At 46.1% G+C, this 22,570-nt stretch overlaps 1 protein-coding gene and 1 non-coding gene across 3 annotated transcripts in view; both read left to right on the forward strand.

Moving 5' to 3' along the window:
• The window catches only part of LOC142582857 (uncharacterized), an 87,780-nt gene that overhangs the window by 48,737 nt on the left and 16,473 nt on the right, over positions 1-22,570 (forward strand). For both annotated transcript variants that reach the window (XM_075692941.1, XM_075692942.1), the window contains exons 3-8: positions 4,081-4,265; positions 6,620-7,018; positions 11,518-11,683; positions 14,440-14,513; positions 15,674-15,789; positions 20,549-20,877. In XM_075692941.1, the coding sequence (XP_075549056.1) occupies positions 4,081-4,265; positions 6,620-7,018; positions 11,518-11,683; positions 14,440-14,513; positions 15,674-15,789; positions 20,549-20,877 (1,269 nt within the window). The remainder of the gene's footprint in view (positions 1-4,080; positions 4,266-6,619; positions 7,019-11,517; positions 11,684-14,439; positions 14,514-15,673; positions 15,790-20,548; positions 20,878-22,570) is intronic.
• Positions 18,285-18,357, forward strand: TRNAV-CAC (transfer RNA valine (anticodon CAC)). Its single transcript has one exon. It is a non-coding gene; the product is annotated as a tRNA-Val (tRNA).

The raw sequence follows: 22,570 nt of genomic DNA on the forward strand, positions 1-22,570 counted from the left end.
AAGTGCTCCCAGTCTATGTAAGTGAAATGCTTTACCTCCCCCCCTGTCGTTTCGACCATTATGTGTAGTATGTAATGGTCGCTTCCTAGGTCCGTACCAGAGTTGATCCAGTCTGCCCTGGGTAAGTTATAAGTGAAGGATAAGTCCGGGGTAGTGTCCCTACACGTGGAACTGCCACACCTGGTAGGAAAGGGTGGGTCCGTGATAAGAGAAAGGCCTAAATCTGTGGCGAGATGCCAGATTCCTTCCCCTTTTTTACTACTCCAGCGGTAACCCCAAGATTGGTGTGGGGCGTTGAAGTCCCCTCCTATTATGAGTGGCGCAGTTTTGGCTACCCTCATGGCCTTATTAAAAATTGCTCTGAAGCTCTGTCTCATCTCTCTGGGACTGCTATATATGTTGAGGCAGAACAAGCTTTGCGCTTTACCTCTGTGCCTTTTTAGGACCATTTCTATCAATATGTATTCCATTTTACTCGCCCCTAATTTTAGATCGTGCTCTATGTAGGGAATTTTCTTGTCAATTAGGGTGGCAATTCCTCTGCCTGGTTCTTTGCCTTTGCAGACCGAGTTGAAGCCGGACAGCCCGATCTCCTCCGCTAGAGTTTCCTGCAACATTATTAATTTCGGCCTATTTTCAACCGTTTTGATTACCTGTGCTAGTGACGCTCTTTTTTGCTGAAATCCTCTGCAGTTCCACTGCCACACACTAAGTCTATTTCTATTATCCATTATTATTGTCGCTGCCCCCTGACTTGCTACCCCCTGTCACTGTTCGCTTGACTGTACCACCTACCGCTCCTGGGGGTATTCTAGCGCTTTCTGCTTCCAAGGGCAGATATTCTTCATCCTCTCCTTGGGCCTCTAGCCTTTTCAACCTTTTCTCGGCTATTAACTTCCACTTCCATGTTTTATCCACCTTAAGGTTAACGCTGTCTACCGTGTCCTTTAGGTCCCTAATCGCATTCCTAATCTCTGCCAGAACCGAGTACATCGATTCTGCCTCCGGAACTACAGCTCTCTTTTTGGGCGCCGGTGTGTCTTCTTCCTGGCTGTTACTTCTACACACCGGCTTAGCTATTGCCACACTGCCGCTTTCTGTCCTCAACCCTTTTTTCATTTCCTGAATCTGCTGCTTAAGTTCTTCATTTGCTTTCTTTAGTGATATAACCTCTCTGATCAGCTGTTCTACTCTGGCATCATTACTTTGTTCCTGCGAGGCTAGCGCATCTGTGACTTTCACAGTACCTTTGACTTTCTCGGCCCAGGTCGCTCCTGGCTCCTTTTTCTTGTTTGTCTTCAGCTCCTGCTCCTTGAAGCGCACCTGCGCCTCCCGAGACCTGGAACGGTTTCGTCCCCTCGATGTTGAGCGCTGTCTTGATCTTGATGTGCTTCTGGAGCGTGAGCGCCTTCCGGCGCCTGGAGGGGTTGCCTTTGTCGGTTGGGCCGATTCCATCTCGGTCTCCACTTTGGAGCGTTGTCTTCTTCTTATTCTTACTACATATGGTATTTGGTACCGCTGCTTGCAAGCCCTGTCACCTGTGGGGTGATCTTCACCGCAGAACCTGCATTTGGGAGAGCAGATATGAGCCTCACCTGGGTCTTGCATACCACATCCCCTGCACTGCACAACATCAGGTGTTGGACAAACGTCTGATCTGTGTCCGATTCTTCCACATGCGTAACATACGTCAAATTGCTTCCTGTACAGATAGCACCTCACGAGGGTTGACCCATATTTGATGAAGTTGGGCACCCTGAATCCGTCGAAAAGCACAATAACCGATCCCGTAGCTTTGATACGTTGTGCAGCCAACGCCGTTGGGTTGTATTCATGCACAATCTTTTTCGTGATCACACTCTGACTGTCATTGAGGTTCACTCTTCTAATAACCCCCTTGCACGTAGAGTGGGGGGCTGTTTCATAAGCACTCACTTCATATTCTGCCTCCATGATCGTAATGGACTTGATTCTCACATACCTTTCAGCATGAGAGGAGTCCGGTGTACTAACCACCACAATATTCTGTGTGAAGTTGGGGCAGACGATGTCTTCCTTCGCTTGGTCTGCTGTAAGCCCGGCTGCCTCGACGACCGCTTCTCCGATAGCTGTGCTGACCTTGTTCAGGTTGAGGCCTCCTCGAGGCCTAACGATGATTTTCCTGTGCTCCTCCGGCAGTTGCGGCATTCTTGACGCCTTCACAATCCGGCGTTTGAGCTTGTCGGCCCCGGCAGCACCTTTGTTGGCGATCTCCTTTCCTTGTGATTCTTGGATCAAATTGGCGGCTCCACCAGCTCCCCAGGTCTTTTTCGCAGATCGCGATCTTCGGTTGGTGACCACCTGCCAACCCATTCTTTCCTCGCCGTCTTCCGTCTCCGAGGAGAGTTCGTCATCCATGCGCATATCGGCCATGCCGGCTTGGCGGGCTCGCTAGACCTACGTGGCGTTAGGCCCAGCGTGGCGCCCACTTGCGATGCACAGAAAAGAGGCTATAGAAGTCCAAAAAATGCTGGCCGACCTTGTCCAAAGGTGTCCACCGATTCGGGTTAACCTCACGAATCCGATGATGAGCTTCAATGCGTGGTCCTGCCAAAAGTGCCGGCAGAATCATTCAAAAAGACGGAGCCGATGCGGGGCACGTCCGCTTTCTTCAGCTTCTTCTTACATTACATTACATTACATTACATTACATCAGAATACGTGAAGAGTGGGCGCCTACAGACAACTTTTTCTTGGTAAACTTGTGTGCCGAAAACGCGCAACCGTAAGTTTTCTAGGGTCGCAAACCACGGCCGCTGAAAAAAAAAGAAAAGAAGAGAGAGAGAGAGAGGAAAAAATTGGCAGTGGCTTAGCTCGGCTATGCCAGGATATACGTAGCGAAAGCTAAGGCATAGCATAGTTAGCCTTGGTTAATCTTGATTGCAAGTCCAGGTTAGTCTAGTTGTCCAGCTCTGTTGCGGCGCTGAGCCAGTGGTTCGGAGCGCTGTTCGTCTGTTTCCTGGGCGATTAGTTTCCTCTTCATCTCGTTCCGATGTCGATTCCAGGCCTCCTCCTGCTTATCAGAATTGTCGCCGTCCATATTGCCGCCTCACCTGTTGTTGCGGCGCACGCGAGCTCTCCTTTACAATCCTCCGACATGTTATCAGGCATGCGACGCAGCTGGCGAAGCGAGCGGAGGCGAACGCAACGACGAGGAACGCGGTGTGACGTCATACCAAACGGCGGCGGCGGAAAGGCGTAGCGCTGCGCAGCGGCGGAACACCTGTGCCTCGGTGCTACTAATGGCGCATGCGCAGTGGTGACTAGGGAGCGAAAGAGAGAGAGAGAAATATCCACGGCGAGGGGCGCGTTGTTACGTCATGTTAAAAGCACTTCCTGTTGGGCTAGTTGGTAGCTGTTCATTGGCCCTGTCCCGTTCTCTTCTCTTGTGAGTGTCCGTTTATTTGGCGTCATTATATTTTATAATGAAGTGACGTCATGTGCCTCCTCGGAGCACCTCCACGGCGAAATCGCAAGTTCGCGGCCAGTAAAGCTTTCGCTTTAAAGAAGAAGAAAAAGCGGGTAAAAGTGCTGCCTGTCATGAGCATCGAAAACGGTGTCATCTGTCGCGGCGCCACCAGCTGGGACAGTTTGTCTGGAATCGGCATAGATGATGCGTCAGGGAACGCGCTTGTAACGCCACCGCCCGACGAGTCCTATTCCCCTGAGCTAGCGCCGTTCGGCCCAGCCAAGCGGCCGAGAATACAACTACGGCTGTCACGTTCGCTCCCACTGCAGCCCGCTTGACGGGGTAGATCGCACGTTCTTTTATTTATTTTTTTTTATCCAGCGGTCGTGCACAAACACAGTGCTGTCATTACGCCAATAAATGGGTCCGTACGAAATGTTACAAGCGCTGCGCATACCGCTGTGCATTGTTGCCTTCGTTTACTAGATTTCATGATCTGCCCCTCATCTGCACGCGCACTGCCACGGCATTCTAACTATGCGATAAGTACGCGTTTACGTAATTACATCGTTATTTCTAAGTTACGAGCGTAAGAGCTTGGAGTCACTCACCGCTGTTTCTTCTACCTCCAGGGCTGTCCTTCTTCCAGATGCTGTCTCAGCTGTACGACCTGAACCGGTGCCGAACGCCGCAGGGTCTTCCGGGCACCTGCGGCGACATCACACGCTGCATCTACCTGCTGCTGGACTTTTCGAGGCTTCGGCAGTCCATCTGCTTCCAGAACCTGGTCTTCCCTGGAGTCTGCTGCCCAGGAAGGGTCTGCCTGTTTCTTTCTTTTCTTTATTTTTTTTTCACTTGCGTGCGACATACCCTCGTGGCTGCGCTGTCTTACAAAACGTGCGGATAGTTTGACAGTCGCCTTTGTAATTATGATGCTGGCGATGAGAAGTTCTGAGAAGGAGGCGCGAAGTGAGGTAAAAGTGAAACAAGTCCCGATGCAGTGCGAAATATATACAGGAGCCTATACACATCACAGATGAAAGCCATACACAGCACACCGAGTCCCCAAGCGCTGTAGTGCGTGCGAACTTTTTATGTAGTCTGGCATGTAGAGGCGCGCATACGAGAAAGATACAGAGATCAGGAAATGCGCGCTTACATGGATACTCGTACTCGTACATGCATACATGCATACTCGTACAAATGGTAGTGGGTGTCGAAAAAAAAAAATTCCACATCTTGTTGTTGTAATCGCACCGCTGGTACGAGTTGTTGGGAACTCGGCGCTGACGCCCGTTGTTGCACCTGGGTCGCAAGCCCCAAGGGTAGCGTTGGCCTGGCGGCCTGGGGTACAACTGGAAGCATCCGAAGGTCCCGGCAAAGCATGAGTCGACTGGTAACAACAAAACAACTTGTTTATTCTAACATCGCAAAGAGTTGGCGGTCAGGTCGACCGAAGTAGAGAGACGGGAGTGCACTTTACTCAACAGAAGAAATCGGAGCCCCCTTTGGCGTCCGGGGGCAGCTGCTTTTATACTCTCGCAGTTGAGGGCAAGAAGGAACCCCTCTATAGACGAGCACGTGACTGTACCGCTCGGGCACAATGGGATAAGGTGGCGCAGCGTCGTGTCGGCGCCACTCGGGCACAATGGGAAGAGAAGGTGGAGCAGCCGTCGTGTCGGCGCCGCTCGGACCCCCTCGCTTCACAGTTGTTGGGAGCTCCTCTCCCCGGCTGCCGCGCTTCGACAAGCGTGGGCACCAATATGCACATACACTCACACACGCACATGAAGACACGTGGCATTGGAACATGCCTGGACGCGCCTGGCAGGGAGGCGTAGCGGCGGCGCCGAACGGGCCAAAATGTCTGCCGCTTTGAACGAAGCCCTGGCGTCTGTTGCATCCTCGCCGGCTTTACCGCGCGTCGTAGGCGAAACGTAACATTGTCAAATAGGAATATTTTTAAAAAGTTCTCTCAGAATATCGAGCTGATTATGGAATATATTCCCGTGTCTAAACTATTGCGAAAAGTAAAGGTCGTGTTGAGTCCGCTTGTTAAGCACAACATTAGAGATTTAAAAAATGAAAAGGCCAATTCAATTATCTGATATATCCTCGTAGTTGAAATCGCCATTGGACATCCGCTTAAAACTGAGGAGCTTGTGAGTGAGAAGCAACTGCTATCACTTATACGGCGCGTGCCATGTAAGTGACAGTAGTGAAACAAGGAATTGGGACAGCACCATATACGTTGTTTTAAACCGATGTAAATATGGTGATACTCATTAGATAATAAATTGCTTTGCCTAAATTCAGACAACAAATTTGTATATAGCCTGCCTAAATAACGAGGCCACAAGGCATTGTTGTTGAATGAATGGGAATTGTTGAGGCATAATTCATCAGCTCCATGCGCTCGCTCACGAACTACTGCCTCTATAAAACCGCGGCTCTTCTACAACATAATCACTCGGAACAGTTTGAACTTGCATAATTCTCGCCCGCTTCAAACGATAATGAGTGTTTCTATCTTTTGTGTTCGAACCAGAACGAATATTCGACAATTTCGAAAAGTGAAGCAACTCTCTCATCGAATACGAATTGAATAGCAAGGACTGCTCATTTAGTATTCAAATTTTCGAGTCATCGCCCCCCCCCCTCCCTGCTAATTTAAAAGGTGAAATCGGGCTTCACTATACGCAGCGCCACCAAGTGCTGTGCGCAGTACTTTCCCTTTCAGTAAATATTGCATGCCAATGCGGCACCTATATAGTATACGTTGAGTATGTATGCGTCCTAAAAAGACATTCAAGCGCGTTGAAATCCTTCCGCTGTGCTGCTTCCGGTAAGTACGGTTGTGATAGCTGTTGACACAATAAATGTAACCTTTAGCCATTTTAGAATGGCATAATACTAATTAATTTCTGATTACAGACGTAGTTGCTGTTGCGATTACGGCTCTCAAGAAAGGTAATGCTTCGCTCTTCGTTTGTAGGCTACTATGACAATGATTTTGGGGGTTGTCACATTGCAATATTAGCACAAGCATCATGTTTAAATGTTAGAGAAAAAAACGGACTGTGGCCATAGCTGTCAAAGCGCTCATTGAAGCGCTTCTTCAAATTCGCTTTGCCTAATTCTGACCGTCCGTACCGTCCCGCCCCCACGCAGCTAGTTCCAACCACCACGACGACGCCAGCGGCCAATACGAGGCCGACGGCTACCACGACCAGCTCTCCTCTCTCGGGCGGCGTCTCCGCGGGGAGCGACTTCTCCACGCCGCAGACGCCAGCGTCTCTCGAGGAGCCGTTCACGGAGTCAAACTTCATCGCGGTCTCCGTGGTCGAAGGTTCCAACAAGTCGTCGACGACCGCGGCGTCAAGCGCCTGGACCACGTCGTACCCGGTCGGGACGGCGACCACGCGTAGGCCGCGGCCGACCTCCACCCGGAGAGCCCAGTCGAGGCCGCCCTCCACGTTCACCGTGTCGCAGGTGGTGACGAGCCCCGTCATCGTTACCACGGTCACTAGCAGGCCCACCACAATGGTCTTCATCGACCACATCGCACAGGTACTGTTTCTTTTTTGGTTCTTCCAGATCAAAACTCGGTAAATTTCTTTTCGCCCTTAACGCACCAAAAGCCACTATTACCGTGAGATGAGGCTTGGTAAACCAGCAAATACGCAAATACGAAAGGTTCGGGGCGACACAACCTTGATGTTCACCCACCAGCTCGCTAAGACGCCATTGATCCTGACCTTGTCTGTTAAGGTCTAGTTCATTTTTATCGATAAAAATGGACTACGCTATATTCTAGAAGGGCCAAAGAGGGAATTTAGCAAGCTTCGAGTAGTCTTGCTGAGCCACAATGGTCTAAATAAGAACGTACATCTCAGATCTGAAGGAAGCACCCTGGACATCTCGAAGACTGCACGATCAGTTCAGAGACACCCGAATTTATGGCACTACACGCGCTTTCAATTTTTCAGCTCTGCCTCGTGATGTCCGTCTGTGGAACGCTCTCGCGGACAACACTGCTTCCCAATCCAACCATGCCACATTTCGCAGTTGACTGGTCGAACACTTTGTCGCCTGAACTCTCTAGTCCTTTTGTGTCTTCATTATTCTGTGTGCCTGTATTCTTTCCCCGTAGCTTTGTTATACGAACGACGACGGGCCGACACGTTCGTTGCAAACAATCCGTTTGTTATTGCACGCCGCGACTCTTCACCTACGCTCTCCACATGCTGTCCGTTCGCGCAGACCACACGCAACACGCACACTTCGCGCCAACCACGTCGGCCTTCCTCTGTCGCCGCTGCACTCGCACCAACTGGTCATTCCCGTGGTAACTATACACTCAACCGCGCGCGCGGCCTTCCAGAGCTGCGTCTCGCTTCGCCTCACCTGAAGCTCTCGGTCCTCTTACGCCGCCACTTTCTCTTCACAGCTCTCTGTATCGATATCGAGTACCTTGTCGATTTGTAGTACATATAAATTCCGCGCGTGTCTTATGTCCATTACTTATTTTTCCGAACAAATCACGTGCGAGTTGAGACATTTTTTTCGTAATCTGTGAACCTGTAGCCTATCATCAATGACAGGGTTCATTGTCGTCTGTCTTTTCTCTTTTTTTCTGTCTTTTTCATTTTGCATTGCGGTGGTTCATCAGCTGATCTGTCTCCTCGCGTTTGTATGGTTACCTTGAAATTACCAATGATCTTCATGTAATATATACACGTTTCATTCTGCAGTTCCATTTAATTTTTGTATAGACTTTTGACGTCGCGTGCTACTGCATTGCACGAAAAGTGCTTTTGTTGCACTGATGCCTTTTTAATTGTTTTGAATAACGCTTATCTTATGTTTCTTTAACTGTAATCCCCCCTTAATGCGTACCGAAAGGCATGTCAGGTATTCTTTAATAATATATATATATATATATATATATATATATATATATATATATATATATATATATATATATACGCACTTTGAAATCCGTGACGTCAGATTGTCGTACCGACGCGATATTCCAACACGAAACTTTAATCTTCACTTATATTTCTAATAAACAACATATTACCACGGAATTAATCAAAATAGAGTATTGAAAAATGCTTTATCATACTCAACTTATTTAGCGGTTGTGCATAGTGTCCCTTAAAGTTTTGACAACACCCCCATCCTACGCGGCTAAGATTGAATCATTGATGGAGACAAGTGAAGCTTTGTTTTTTGTGACTTCTTGTGGCAAGTAAGGATGATGATAGCTGCGGCAAACTGCACGAATGCTGCACAAAACTATAAACAGACGACGAGAAATTTTATTAAGTAAACTTTGATAGCTATCACTGTCTAACTCTCGCATGAGATATTTCGGCGCAAACCACGTGTTCAGAATTAGTACACAGTATTAAAGCGATTAGCTTTCTTCTGCTCTTTCACCGGTTTTTGTGGTTGATCGGTCGCCGATGGTCGGACTCGGCAAGGAAGACGTTTGTTCGTTCGTTCGTTCGTTCTGGATATTCGCTTACACTAACAATCGTCATCGATGGTTTCTGCACAATATTTTTTTTTTATTTTTCAACCACGGCTTCCCTCACAATATGCGTTGTTTGAGACCGCTATCATGTACTATCAGCGTCAGATGAAGCGTGAACAGCGGAGCGCCTGGCAGAAGCACTCTGAAAGTGTGTGCTCGCCGTCGTCCAGCCATCACCATTGACAGGCGCGCACGTCCGGTTTCACCGCCCTGTGCGATAATGGACCCCCCCCCCCCCCCCCCCCCCCGCTGTTCCCGCAATGGGATATTTTCGGTTCTTTTTCGGTTCTTCTTTACTTGAAAGCGAAAAAAAATCAAGGATCACAAGCGCTTAGATATCGCAGCAAAGGGTGAGCATCATCGCACAGTGCGGTAAAACCGGATCTGCTATGGGCATGAAATGAAACGCAAACAGCGGAGCGCGCGGCCGAGGTATAATTTTGCGTCGCATAACAGTCATCATTACAGATAGATTCGCTCATCCGGTTTGCTTGCACGATGACGCTCTCCATGTACTGGGATATTATCGCTTATGATTTCGTCGATTTCTTTTTTGTTTTCTCGCTTTCAAATAAAGAAGAACCAAAAGAGTAAATAAAATATCGCAGTATAGGGGGAATATCATCGCATCGGGTGGTGAAACCGGATGTGCGCACCTGTCAACGGCGGGGACAGAACGACGGCGCGCACTATACCTTTAGTTATGCTTCGGTCCCGCGCTCCGCTGTGTGCGTTTCGTTTGACACCGATGATACATTCCAGTCAACTTTCGCGCAGAGCGCGAGCGACCCGCTGTGGCGCAAGAAAGGCACTGATCAAGCGTCGCCGCTCGCGAAAGGCAATGTAGGCAACTATGTTGCAACAGAACTGCTTGTTGGCTTAGTAGTTGCTTGCTAAAAGACATGTTTTTTGCCGCAATTGAACACTCACAAAAGGAAGACACATAAAGACAACACAGCCGCCTGTGTTGTCTTTATGTGTCTTCCTTTTGTAAGTGTTCAATTGCGGCAAAAAACATGTCTTTCAGGCAACTATGTAGAACCCGTAGTATGCTGCCAGTTGTCGACCGTCTAACTAAGCCAGCTGGTCGTGCACTGTACGTAGCGGTAAACGGAGCTGCACAGTAAAATAAAGTAAGAAAAAAAAAAAAGAACTGCAGCCCTTTAGGTAGCGGCTGATAGCCACGGAACAAACCGGCAGGCTTAAGCGTGAAATAAGCGGCCGCGGCGGCTGCATTTCGATGGGGGCGAAATGCAAGAACGCGCCCCCTGTCCCATGCATCGGGGGCACGTTAAGTATCCCCAGGCGGTCAACATGAATCTGGAACCCCTCACTACGACGTGTCTCATAATCAAAGTGCGATTTTGGCATTTAAAACCCAAGAATTCAAGGGTGAAATAAGTTTTACTGTGTACATTATGCGCCCTGTGTTTTTCTCCCCCCCCCCCCTTTTTTTTTGACTTGGAGCACTTTCTTTTAAAAGGAAGGCCCCCAAAATTCGCTGGAGTCACGTCTTCACAGGTGGATCAGCTGCCCAGGTGGACATCATTTACAATAAAAACCAAAGCAATCCATTATTAAATTAAACTAATTGTATTAATAACCTTATTACTTACACATATTGCGGCACATGTTTGTATTGTAAAGTTGAAGGCAACATTATTCAAAGTGTCGCTCTGCATTTCTACATTTAAAAAGGGTCCTGCCATAAAAATTATTCGCGCATTTCAGCTGATCATGTACGCGGCATTGCGAAGCCTAGCTCGTGGTTCGACCGCCCCCTTCCCCTTGTGACGTAAAAGGGAGGTGTAAAACAAAGCTTCGTCATACCGCGCGATAAAGCGACCCGCCCCGCCGGTGCTGCTGTAGTGACTATGCGCCTAAGCGGGAGTTGCGCAAAACGCCAATCAGAATCAACTCGTAGAAAGAGGGAAGTGCGAAGGCAGCTTCATTTTACGCCACACACTTGCGTCAGAAAGTGGTTAGACGGATCCTAAGCCGTTTAGCGGTGTGGTACAATACTGGACGCAATCCTGCGTACAAATAGGGAACAATGCTACACTTTGCTTAATTTATTCATTCACTCATGCAGTCATTCATTTCAACCGACTGGCAATCCCATATGTTAGTATCTCATGAAGCTGCAGCGTGAAAAATAATTAATAATATTTGGGGTTTTACGTGCCAAAACCACTTTCTGATTATGAGGCACGCCGTAGTGGAGGACTCCGGAAATTTTGACCACCTGGGGTTCTTTAACGTGCACCTAAATCTAAGCACACGGGTGTTTTCGCATTTCGCCCCCATCGAAATGCGGCCGCCGTGGCCGGGATTCGATCCCGCGACCTCGTGCTCAGCAGCCCAACACCATAGCCACTGAGCAACCACGGCGGGTAGCGTGAAAAAGAAAATGAAGTAGGGAAGAAAAAGAACAAACAGTAACACTAATAATTAAAAAGAAAGCTATGTAAGTGGCTGAACATCTTGAATTCCCTTCTTTTATTTATATTTTCTTCCAATCTAGGTGCCCAGGCCTCGCCCGCCGAGGCCTCCACGGCCACCCAGGCCCCCTTCCCCGCCACCACGCCCGATGCAGTCGCCCGCGATGCCTCCTCCCTCCGCTGCCCAACTGCCGTCGGCGGGGCTGTCTGTGCCCACCCAGCTCCTGCCACCGCCGGCACCCACAAGGCGTGAGTGCCGTGAACTTCGCCGTAATTTGTCGCACTGTTTCGTGCTACGGGTGACGTGTATGACGTAGGACTGCAACATGAATTCAACGTATCGCCACTTATTGTTAGATCAGTTGGCACGTAAACTTGTTATGCTAGAAAAGACGAATAAATCATGTGCAAAATTGTGTGAACATTCACGTGTGAGCCATGAGAATTTCCTTGTCGGGTCCATTTCTTCACGTGAATTTCGTGTTTTTTTCCCCCTCCGTGATAAACTTCAATCGAAACTCATGGGTGGAACACATGTGCGTTCACTCAGAGCAACCTTATTTTCGCATGAAGGCTCGTAGACAATTTTTTATTCCTAAATATCTGCGTCAGTCTTCACATTGCCACTTCTTCTCGTAAGGCACAACGAAATGTTGAAGGTAGATTGCATGGAAAATGAATAAAATCTTATCCTTGAGAGGTTCCCCCCCCCCCCCCAAGTTGGGCAACCACGTCAAAAGAATCATAATACGCGGTAACCTTCACACTTGTCAAACTCGTGCGCGGAAATTATGCACACAAATCACCAATTGAAAATAAATGAAATTTTGGCAAGGATCATTTAATATACGCACGTGCAAGTGCTAAGCATTTCAAAGGCAGTTGCGGCAAAGCCGGCATCGGTATCACACCCACCATAACCCATGCAGACTGATGTAACTGATATTTCAGCGAAGACGCATGCGAAAAAGAATTGTTAGCATACATTAGGATCCCAAGCATCTGCTGTCCTAGATAGCAGTAGTGAGAAGAAAAAAAAGCAAACTAATAATATACGGCATTTCAAACACACTCTCCACTTCACCGCCCAGAGATTTCTATCGCCAGGAGTACCACGATCGCGAAACGTCTCGGCTCTTACGCTCCTAAATAGGAAAAGGCCTGGAGCGGGTGTACTGTGATAGAACAAGGGCTGTCGCTGGAGCCAACGTTTCGACAAGAAGAGAGAGAAGTGGTTCTTGTGGGGAAAAGAGGAAAGGCTGGCACTATCTTCCGCAACCCTTGCGGGAGCACGGCTCAGCGCCAGTGCAAGAAGACTTGTCCTCTTCAATATTACTCCTGACCCTAACACTATGTCCTTTATATCATATATATATATATATATATATATATATATATATATATATATATATATATATATATATATATATATATATATATATATATATATATATATATATGACAGTGAAGGTAAGACAGAAAGGTTAACCACAAAGTATCTCTGGATGGCTACCATGTACTGGGGAAAGGGGAAACGTGTACGCAAGATGAAGGTGCAGATGAACAACGAATACTGCGTGCGCGCTGTCAGAGTAAAATGAAATTTCTATTTCTATTCAGAGACTTGATCCATGCCTGAGAATCTTCAATTCGTCTATATATATATCATACGTTCACAAAAATATTTGTTTTGCTATTGAACAAAGCGTAAATTAACGAAGATTGTCGTTTGTAAGTGTTATTTCGTATCGGCCAGACATTTTCGCCATTAATATGCCTCGTACCTAAATTGGCTGTAATTTTGTATTGCGAACAATCCTAGCGTAAGTTCTTTTATATATTTTTTGTGTGTGTATACGGGCCAAGATTTCGCCCAGAATTGTACGAAAAAGAGCAGCAGGTTCATCGAATGTAACCAAATTGTCTCATGAGAGATGCCACGACTCTGAAATCTAACTGTTTTATAACAGCCTATATAATATATCATTGAAGAAAAGGTTGAATTATAGGTTCTGCGCAGCATGGAGGAAATGCAATGTGTGTCTTGCTTTGTTCGACCGAGAACGCGAACATGCGGAATTAGTTACCGACTGATACACTTAAGCTGTCATGTTCTCACACGTACACCAAATAAAATTCCAATTCCGCATAAGCGCCAATACACGTACGTTCAAACATCCAAGCGCTTGTACTTCGTCTACAATGGAAACGCGAACATGCTAGGGCTAAGTAGAACGCCTTCTTTTGGTTTCGCTTTCGCCAATTATTGCAAGGCCGGCATAATCTCACCTTCTATGCATAGTCGCGGGTCTGTGCCAATCTTTGGCGACCATAAAAGTGGCGGTGCGACATCGTGCTAGCGAACAATTATTCGCGAAATGTGTTTTACTTTGCGATTTCTTGTTTATATTTAATTTGTCCACGATTGTACACTCGATCATTGTCTGTCGTACCTTTTTGTTGTTTTTGCGCTTGTCTTCAAGCCTGATGGCAACATGGGACAAGTTATAATGCTGGCTTAAGAGACCATTTATAGTGTCCCTCCCACACACACTCAGTACTTACTCTCTCCCTTTTTCCTCTTCCTATTCCCCTTTCCCCTACCCCGGTGTAGGGTAGCAAACCGGGTGCTCGTCTGGTTGACCTCCCCGTCTTTCCTGTCCTTGCTCTCTCTCTCTCTCGCTCTCTCTCTCTCTGTCTTATAATACGTAGGCCCATACTGAATTAACTTATAAGTGTCTTGAACCATTCTGAACGAGCACTTTGCACCGAGTCCTGTTGGCATTTGCGCATATGGAACATGTTATCAGAGTTATGCGTGAATTGGTGCGCAGATCAAATGGGCAGAGAATTATTTGACACCACCAAAACATCACCGATAACAGTAATCAGCCCACTAGTTTTGGGACCTAGAAAGAAAGGTCAGCTATCATAGTTACACGAGGAAAACGTTTTGCGGTAATACATGAAGGATTACAAGGAGGTAAACATTTTGTCCTTTACAGGTTGTGGTCACGCTGGTCGGGATTCCAGAATCGTCGGCGGACACGAAGCCTCGCCTGGCCAGTGGCCTTGGATGGTAACAATAAGTTTTTCAGCTTTAAAGCTCTAATGACGCAATTAATACTATAGTCATTACAGAAAAGTGGCACAAACTTGTTCGCTAGCATGAAACTTGGACATCTCGGACACATGGCACGTTGCGACAATCTCCCATCGAGACTTTCGCGCTAGTGAAGTGACAAGCTATACTGTGTTTGCCGCATTTGCAGTTTTATGCAAGTGTTAAACGGCCGGTTGCTTTCACACTCTACATTCTTTTCGGATATGACAAAATCTTATCGTTTCACAACGTTCGCAATAATGGTGATTGATGTTTAATAAAATATGAATGGCTCATAGGCCTATTAAGGGCAGTGAAGTTGGGGAATCAGGAGTTGTGAACAGGGCCAGCCACGAAGGAATGCTCCACCACACGGTTACAGCATGCGGACAACGCCCGACTCCGCAGCAAAGGCGTACTGCAACCCTCGCAAGACACCGCCAACATCCGATAAAGGGATGCTACACTCCTCGAGGCTGAATGGCCACTTGAACGCGATACTTTCGTCATAGGGCTGCGTAATTGGGACGCTGCCACATCAAGTGTCTGATGGTTGCGGCACAGTGAACTCAGCTCTTACCCAAACATACACGTCCCGGCAGCGTCGCGGTCATTTCAGCGTCCGCCATTCTGGACTGCCGCAGCGCCGACTAGAGGCCGTGAGAGTTGCGCAAAGCTTAACTAGAAATTGGTTAAGACCAGTTCATCAAACCTAATACCATAAAGCTATAACACCAAAAGAAAACAATAAAACTTGTTTACATTCATTTCTGGCCTCGGAGCGCACGTGTGTAAAAAAAAAATAAACTGAGTAAGACCAATCAGTGTGACAAATAATTAATCAGTAATTGATTTCCTGGGCAACCCACAGTGTAAAATCCCTACAGAGTATTCAAAACTAAACCATGAGCTTTGCGTTAAGTTTCCAGCGCTTAAGTATCTCGAGGTATGAAATTCGGCGTATCGAAAACGATACGTTGGGCTTTGTGAGGTAATGAACTTTTATATTTTCTGTTATCCCTTTTTATATTGCGCGTTAATTACTGATGATGTACTGATGTAACCTTTGGGTAGCCTATTCTTCCTTTTGTTCATCTCCGTGAACGAGCGACAACTGAATGCGCCGTCGTTTTCAGGCTGCCATATTCCTCGAAGGTCGGCGCGGACGAGAATTCTGGTGCGGCGGGGCACTCATCAACGAACGATACGTGCTCACAGCCGCCCACTGCCTTTCCCATCCATCGGGTTTCAGGTACGGTTGTTTCCCCGCTTTATTTTAGGGCGTTTGTTTCTCAAAGAAATAGAGTAGTCATTTACAGGCGACAAGAAGAACCACTGCAGAATCTCGCCTGGTCAAATTTGAACGGTCAAACTGTTACCTCCAATTTTTTTTTTTTTTGTTATGTACATCACCATAATCAACAGCATCTCCAATTACCCCTGTCTTGCGCCAGCTGACCCCGTGTTGCACCTTCAAGGTCCTGATTTTAAGGCATCACCAAATCTTCTGCCGACCTCGACTGCACTTAAATTTCCGCCCCTTCGGAACCATTCTGTAATTCTAATGGACCATCGGTTCTGTGTCCCGTGCATTACATGGCCTGCTTAATTCCATTTCTTCATCTTAAATTAAACTAAGATATCTGCGACGCCTGTTTTCTCTCTTATCTTCACCGCTGTGTATACCAAGGTATGCAAGATATGCAGGGTATACAGGATGTTTCTTTTCTTTTTTAATCATACAGGTCATCTTATAGAAAGTAATGAGCACTACGAACTTGGAGCTTTTACATACGAGGTTCTAAGCGCGGTGGATATACTTTGCCACTAGTAACGTGAGCCTCAGACGACTAATTTACAAAAATTGAACAAATAAATTTTCTTATTCGGGCCTTAATTATCTGGGAGTTGCTTTCTAAATGGCTCATTAGGAGGCAGTGACATCTTCAGGCAGAACCGCCTTTTAAACAGTCTTGAAAATTGCACCCACTTCGAGATGTTCATCACCAAATTCCAAAGCTCAAGCGAGGCAATATGGAGACTGAGCGTGTCCCGCTGTGCGTGAGACGGCAACGCCTCGCGTAAAGGAGCATGGCCGTGGTGAAGTTTGAATGATAGCATGTACGCGGAAAATCCTATATTGCCTATAAAAAAATACTACCTATATTCACCGTTGAAGTTCGATAATAAATGTCTCGAATTAGGTGGGACCTTCAACACTTTTAAAAAGTGTGAGAGTGCATTAAGATGTGACTGTTTTCAAATCCGCCATTTAAACAACATGCACCTAAGACACGTACTGTTAAAAGAGATTAGCAATATTTTTTAATTATTCTTCTGAAGCTTACGTTATTAACTGAAAATGATCTCCACGTCGCCTAGGAACTCCTCTGCAAAACCGCTACGTTCACAGCGCGTAGAGCATCTTAATTTGGCCGGCAACTGGATCACCGGATTGCGACAGGATCATTCCGGACTCACTCTTGGGTTTCGCCAAGGACGTGCAGCGCCTAGGATCACTCTGAATACACCTCCTCCTTCCCCCTTCCTTCTCCACATAATAGGTCTTCGAGCCATCCCTTAATAAAAGCATTTTCATCATCATCCCCATTAAAAATCTATTGTAAAAAAAAAAGCACCCTGTACATATTTTTTTCATGTGGAACACTTTATGTTAATCGAAACTGGCAAATCTGGGCCACTGTCGTTTCTACAGGTAGGCTACGCAGCTAGGTGCAGATTGTAAACAAGATAAAATCGAAAATAATATCGCTAATTACCGAAAACGTGTCATTATACTCATTTTATAGGGTACATGTAATAGCGACATTGTAGCAAAGCAACATGAAAATCTCAAGTCTACTTAGCAGAAGTTCTAAGATTAGCACCACTTTCGAGATATCCGACCTTAAAACACATTACAAACTACATTGGTGCATAGTTTAACAGTTTCCCAAAAGCGTGCCTCTAACAGTTTGAAATCACCCGCCGTGGTTGCTTAGAGGCTATGGTGTTGGGCTGCTCAGCACGAGGTCATGGGATCGAATCCCAGCGACCGCATTTCGATGGGGGGCGAAGTGCGAAAACAGACGTGTACTTAGATTTAGGTAAACATTAAAGAACCCCAGTTGGTCCAAATTTACGGAGTCTCCCACGGCGTGCCTCGTAACTATAAAATGGTTTGGGCATGTAAAATACTATAATTTCACTTAACAGTTTGAAATCATCTTAACTGGAAGGACGAGGGATCTTTTACAATTTTTGGGACGATATCTCGAAAGGGGGACAAGCCTGCTAAGCGGACTTCAATACTCTTCGGCTCGAATTTTGTAATTACTACATGTGCCCTAAAGTGAGCAATTGAAAACTTAATTAGCAAGCTTCGAGTATTAACAAAATTAACGACGAAAATTTTCTTGCTACTAATGTCCGTCTAACGACGTAGCTTGCTTGCAAAAGCTGCAGGGGCCTTTACCCCATGGATGATATGTCCAGAAATTGATGACTTTGCCCCTTCGGCTATATGTCTAACTTCACTGCGGTGCACCAGCGTAACTCAATGGGCAGCATTTTCAAATAAAGACATTTGAAGAAGGCCGCCCGAATTTCCACAACTTTCACTTGGCAACTCTTGGTTTCTCCCGGGAGGACGTTCTTGGTTTTTCCCCGCTGTGCGATTCCTCGCCTAGAGAGCTCACTGATTCTTCATACCCTAAGGAAGGCCTGGCATGCAGCCACGGACCGTCTGTTTCCGTGGTGTAGCGGTTATCACGTGCGCCTCACACGCGCAAGGTCCCCGGTTCGATCCCGGGCGGAAACATTTTTTTTTTCTCATTTCGTTTTTTTTTTTTTGAGGAACCTCTACATATATGCTCACACACAAAATAAACGGGGTTGAACATAATATATTCTTGACAGAAGTTCTTTTTCTGTCAAGGCGAGAAGAATATTCGTGCAGAGTAATATTGTATTATTATTATTTTTTTGTAATATCAGCACACCAGGGAGGCTATGACAGACAAGAATAATCTTACTTATCTGTCTGCCCAACCTTATTATGAAAAGTTAGAAGGTTTCATAATCGTGATGAGTGGAAGTGAAAAAAAAATAATTTGCCTCAAGAAATGAAGTTATATTGCTCTCGAAAACGTAAAAATACGTCCCTAAGCTTCTACGGTATTTGCAGTGCCGTTCATTAAAAATTTACTTGCGGCGCAAGCAAGAAAGAGACAGACCCGGAGATGTTCCAGAGACAGAAAGAGATGTTCCTTGCCATCGCCCCTCAAAGATAACAAAAATGAAAGACGGAAGCCGAGCGCAAGCTCGGAAACCTATGTGATTCTAAATTACGAGCAGGGTAATTTATATACATAAATATATATATATATATATATATATATATATATATATATATATATATATATATATATATATATATATATATATATATACATAAATATATATATATATATACGATGAGAGAATCTCTCGGCCCCTGCTGCAGCAGGCTCTGCGCACCGTGTCATTAGTCATATAGTTTAACTGAACTTTATGTAGCAGCTTTACTACGGCACTATACACCAGTGTTTTTACAGAAGGCCATCGCACAATCATTAGAACATACTAACATGTTTACCATTATCATTCGCAGAATTCTTTAGTACAGCTTATGCAGGTATCTCCTCCTCAAGTATATGCAAAATAACCTTATACTAGATATTAATTTTTTAACACTGTAAAGTATTTACAGTATATATATATATATATATATATATATATATATATATATATATATATATATATATATATATATATATATATATATATATATATATATATATATACATATATATATATATATATATATATATATATATATATATATATATATGGAGAGAGAGAGAGAGGAGGGAGGAAGGGAGAGGGAGAGAAGTTGGGCCACAACTCGGTATGTCCAACTGGATATGAGCCACTCAATCCCCCAGAATTGATTTGGCGCTGCGACGCAAGGAGTATACAGCCTTACAAGTTTTAAAGCGAAGTTCTTTCTTATTTTTTCTTTTTTCCCCCGCTTCCACGGACTTCGGTGTTCGGCGGCGTTTCCTCGCCTAGTAGGCATCGCATCGCTTCGGAAGACCTCATTAGCGCAACGTGCCATGTATCGGTTTGCGAAATGGATGAATCAGGGTGCGCGCGTATCGGCAACAAACTCTCTGACCTTGGACGGCCTCGAATTTAACCTTGGCTCAGACTAGGCAAAGAAGTGCTCCGGACTAAAATAAGATTTAAGAAAATCTAGTAGAAAAGGAGCACCTTTCTCGTGCCTTTCATTCGTCCGCTGCGCGCGGTAAAGCTGTCACTCCAATTGCTCGGCGTCTTCTTTTCCTGTCACGACAAACGATCTTTGACGTGTGCTTTAAATATCGTTGACCACATTAAAAAAAAGGAGAATGGGTCATGGGAATAACGACGCAAACAATCAACATAATGTCTCTATGTGCCATGTGGAAGGAACTGCCCTGTAAGCGTTTTGCAACAAGGCCCTTTATGACGGCTTAAGCGTGTAGAGTCAACTAAGAGTACCAATGTTTTCAGCGATGGAGTAACGTTTCGGGCACTGCCAGTGGATCACTGCCGCTTTCGGGGCCAAGGCTACCATAATAAATAGACCCAGCACGGCGTCCATCGGTATCGGCGTTCCCATTTCACAAAGTGGGAAAGGTGCTCTCCTATGATGGCCGAACAAATATAGGTTACCGCGTGGTATGCGGGTACGTGGTCATCGGTAACTGCATGGAGTACATTTCGGAGAGAGCGGTGCGTAGCCATTGCGCAGGACGGCTATGCAGTTTCAGAATCCACATTTCCTTCTTTCTTTTCTTTTTTTTTTTTTGAACAGTGCTTCCCACGTAGTCGTGCCGCTTTGCCGTGCTGTCGCAAGAGAGAATTTACCCGCACACGCCTTCCTCTATACCTTGTTGCCTCCAATTCGACGCATGTCTCGCGCGCAGGTACCGTCCCGCGCAGCTGAGCGTGCGGCTGGGCGAGCACCACATCTACAACGACCGCGACCACGCGCACCCGGTGGACTTCCGCGTCGATTCGGCCCTGCAGCACCCGCGGTTCGCCCGGCACGGCTTCTACAACGACATCGCGCTGCTGCGGCTCGCCGCACCGGCAGAGTTCAACGACGCCGTGCGGCCAATCTGCCTGCCGGAGGCCACTGCCACTGCCGCCTCCTCGACAACTGCCGCGACGTCCACGGCGGCGTCACCAAAGGCACGAGACCCCATCGCGGGTCTCATGGCCACCGTCATCGGATGGGGAACGCTGTCCTACGGTGAGCAGACGCCGTTCCGCGCGACTTTGTGATCGTGGCACGTGATGTCGGTGAATCTGTGAGTATGCGGGGGGCGAAATAAACAACAGCCAGACTTATGAAACTTTAAGCGCGCACCAGTCAAATACGTTTCCTACTTTCGATGACGTCACGGCGGAGGCTAATTCCTTCCAATACTGCCACCTTTCGCGAACGATGTGTTTTGTCGCGCGGAGGCACAGATGAAAGGTGCGGTTTGGTTTTGTGGACAGAGCGTCAATAAATTATGAGGTTGTCGCTGGGTGCAAAGAAAAACAGTATCAAGATGTAGAGAGTGTTAGGTTGGCAATACCTGGACAAAGTGCCTTAGATAGGCTGGCCGACGTTCCATTAGTTGGAACACCTTATTCACGCTTAATGTGCCCCCGATTGCTTTTTCACGTGGAATGAATGCGCATCTTAGAAACTCGGCACTCTAGCACATAATTTTCTTTTCAATCTGCTTTCGCACATTGCGAGTAAATCGCGGATCAGGCAGCTGGCCTTTACATTAACCTGTGTACTTGTAACCCAAAATTGCGGAAATTAGTTATCGTCCGTTGATGTCCATAATTAGTTTGAATTTGGCTGCAACATGAAACAGAATTTCGCCACCAAAGACAGTGAAATGGGACAACTTCGATATTAACACCCCATTCTCCGGACCTAGCTCTAGCTCTGGATCAACAATGATTTCTCCATCCTTATTCAAGCAAAACTTGTACAAATGCTGCAAAAGACAAGTGCTCAACGAGCTTGAATAAATATTGCTTCATATAAGATAAATGGTTGAAACATAGTGACTCTAGGGAGCCGATAGTGCATTTAGGTCCTTTGGACATTATCAAAAAGAAAATATTAAAATTGGTAATAAAAAAAGGAAACTTAAAGCAAATGCGCAGTTACGCACCAAAAGCAACTGTAATTCTGTGAAATGCAACTACTTAGTTTGCATAAACTCAATGCTAATATATCAATTTAATATTTCCGCGGATGTGCTTCGTTAAAGCCCTGACATATATATATTGTTTGTGTACATAAAGACGGCATATGTTATGTCCCTTTCGTACAATTTACCGGTCCTAAACTTAGATAGTGCTGTCCACTTTATTACGGAGTTAAAGAATTAAAATTTCTGTTTCAGCTGTACGTTGAATATCTATGTTTTCTGTGGTTACTCGAAAGCCACTAAATACACTTAATGCTCTCTGCAGTCATTAGAATTTAAATTTTTCTTTTTGGACACAATATATTTCATTCACGCCAGTTCAGCGGTGATCGAACGAGAGCATTTCTGCATTTAAAGTGTATTTAAGCACGCAGCGTCATAGGTAATGCTTTCCCTTAAGATTGACAGCGTCGGCGAGATCAAGTTGAACTGCTTTATGTGCACTTACAACACACGCATAAGCATTGACCGAACGTGGTCCCACCGCACTCTGCAGTATTTTGCGGGTAAAATGGGCTCTGACAATTGGTCGTTTCACAAACAGATGCTTCTCTCACAGTTCTGGAAGCGTTGAGGACAAATGCAGCCTGCATAGCAGTGACGCGAAGGTATTTCAGAACACAACTACAGCATAATAGATGACGCACACCAGAGTATAACTAGCCATTGTGTTGGATATTAAGGGAACATGGCGTCATTCTTATGACACAGGTGCAGGATTTAGAT

The sequence above is a fragment of the Dermacentor variabilis genome, chromosome 5, assembly GCF_050947875.1.
Source record: "Dermacentor variabilis isolate Ectoservices chromosome 5, ASM5094787v1, whole genome shotgun sequence".
In the NCBI taxonomy this organism is placed as follows: domain Eukaryota; kingdom Metazoa; phylum Arthropoda; class Arachnida; order Ixodida; family Ixodidae; genus Dermacentor; species Dermacentor variabilis.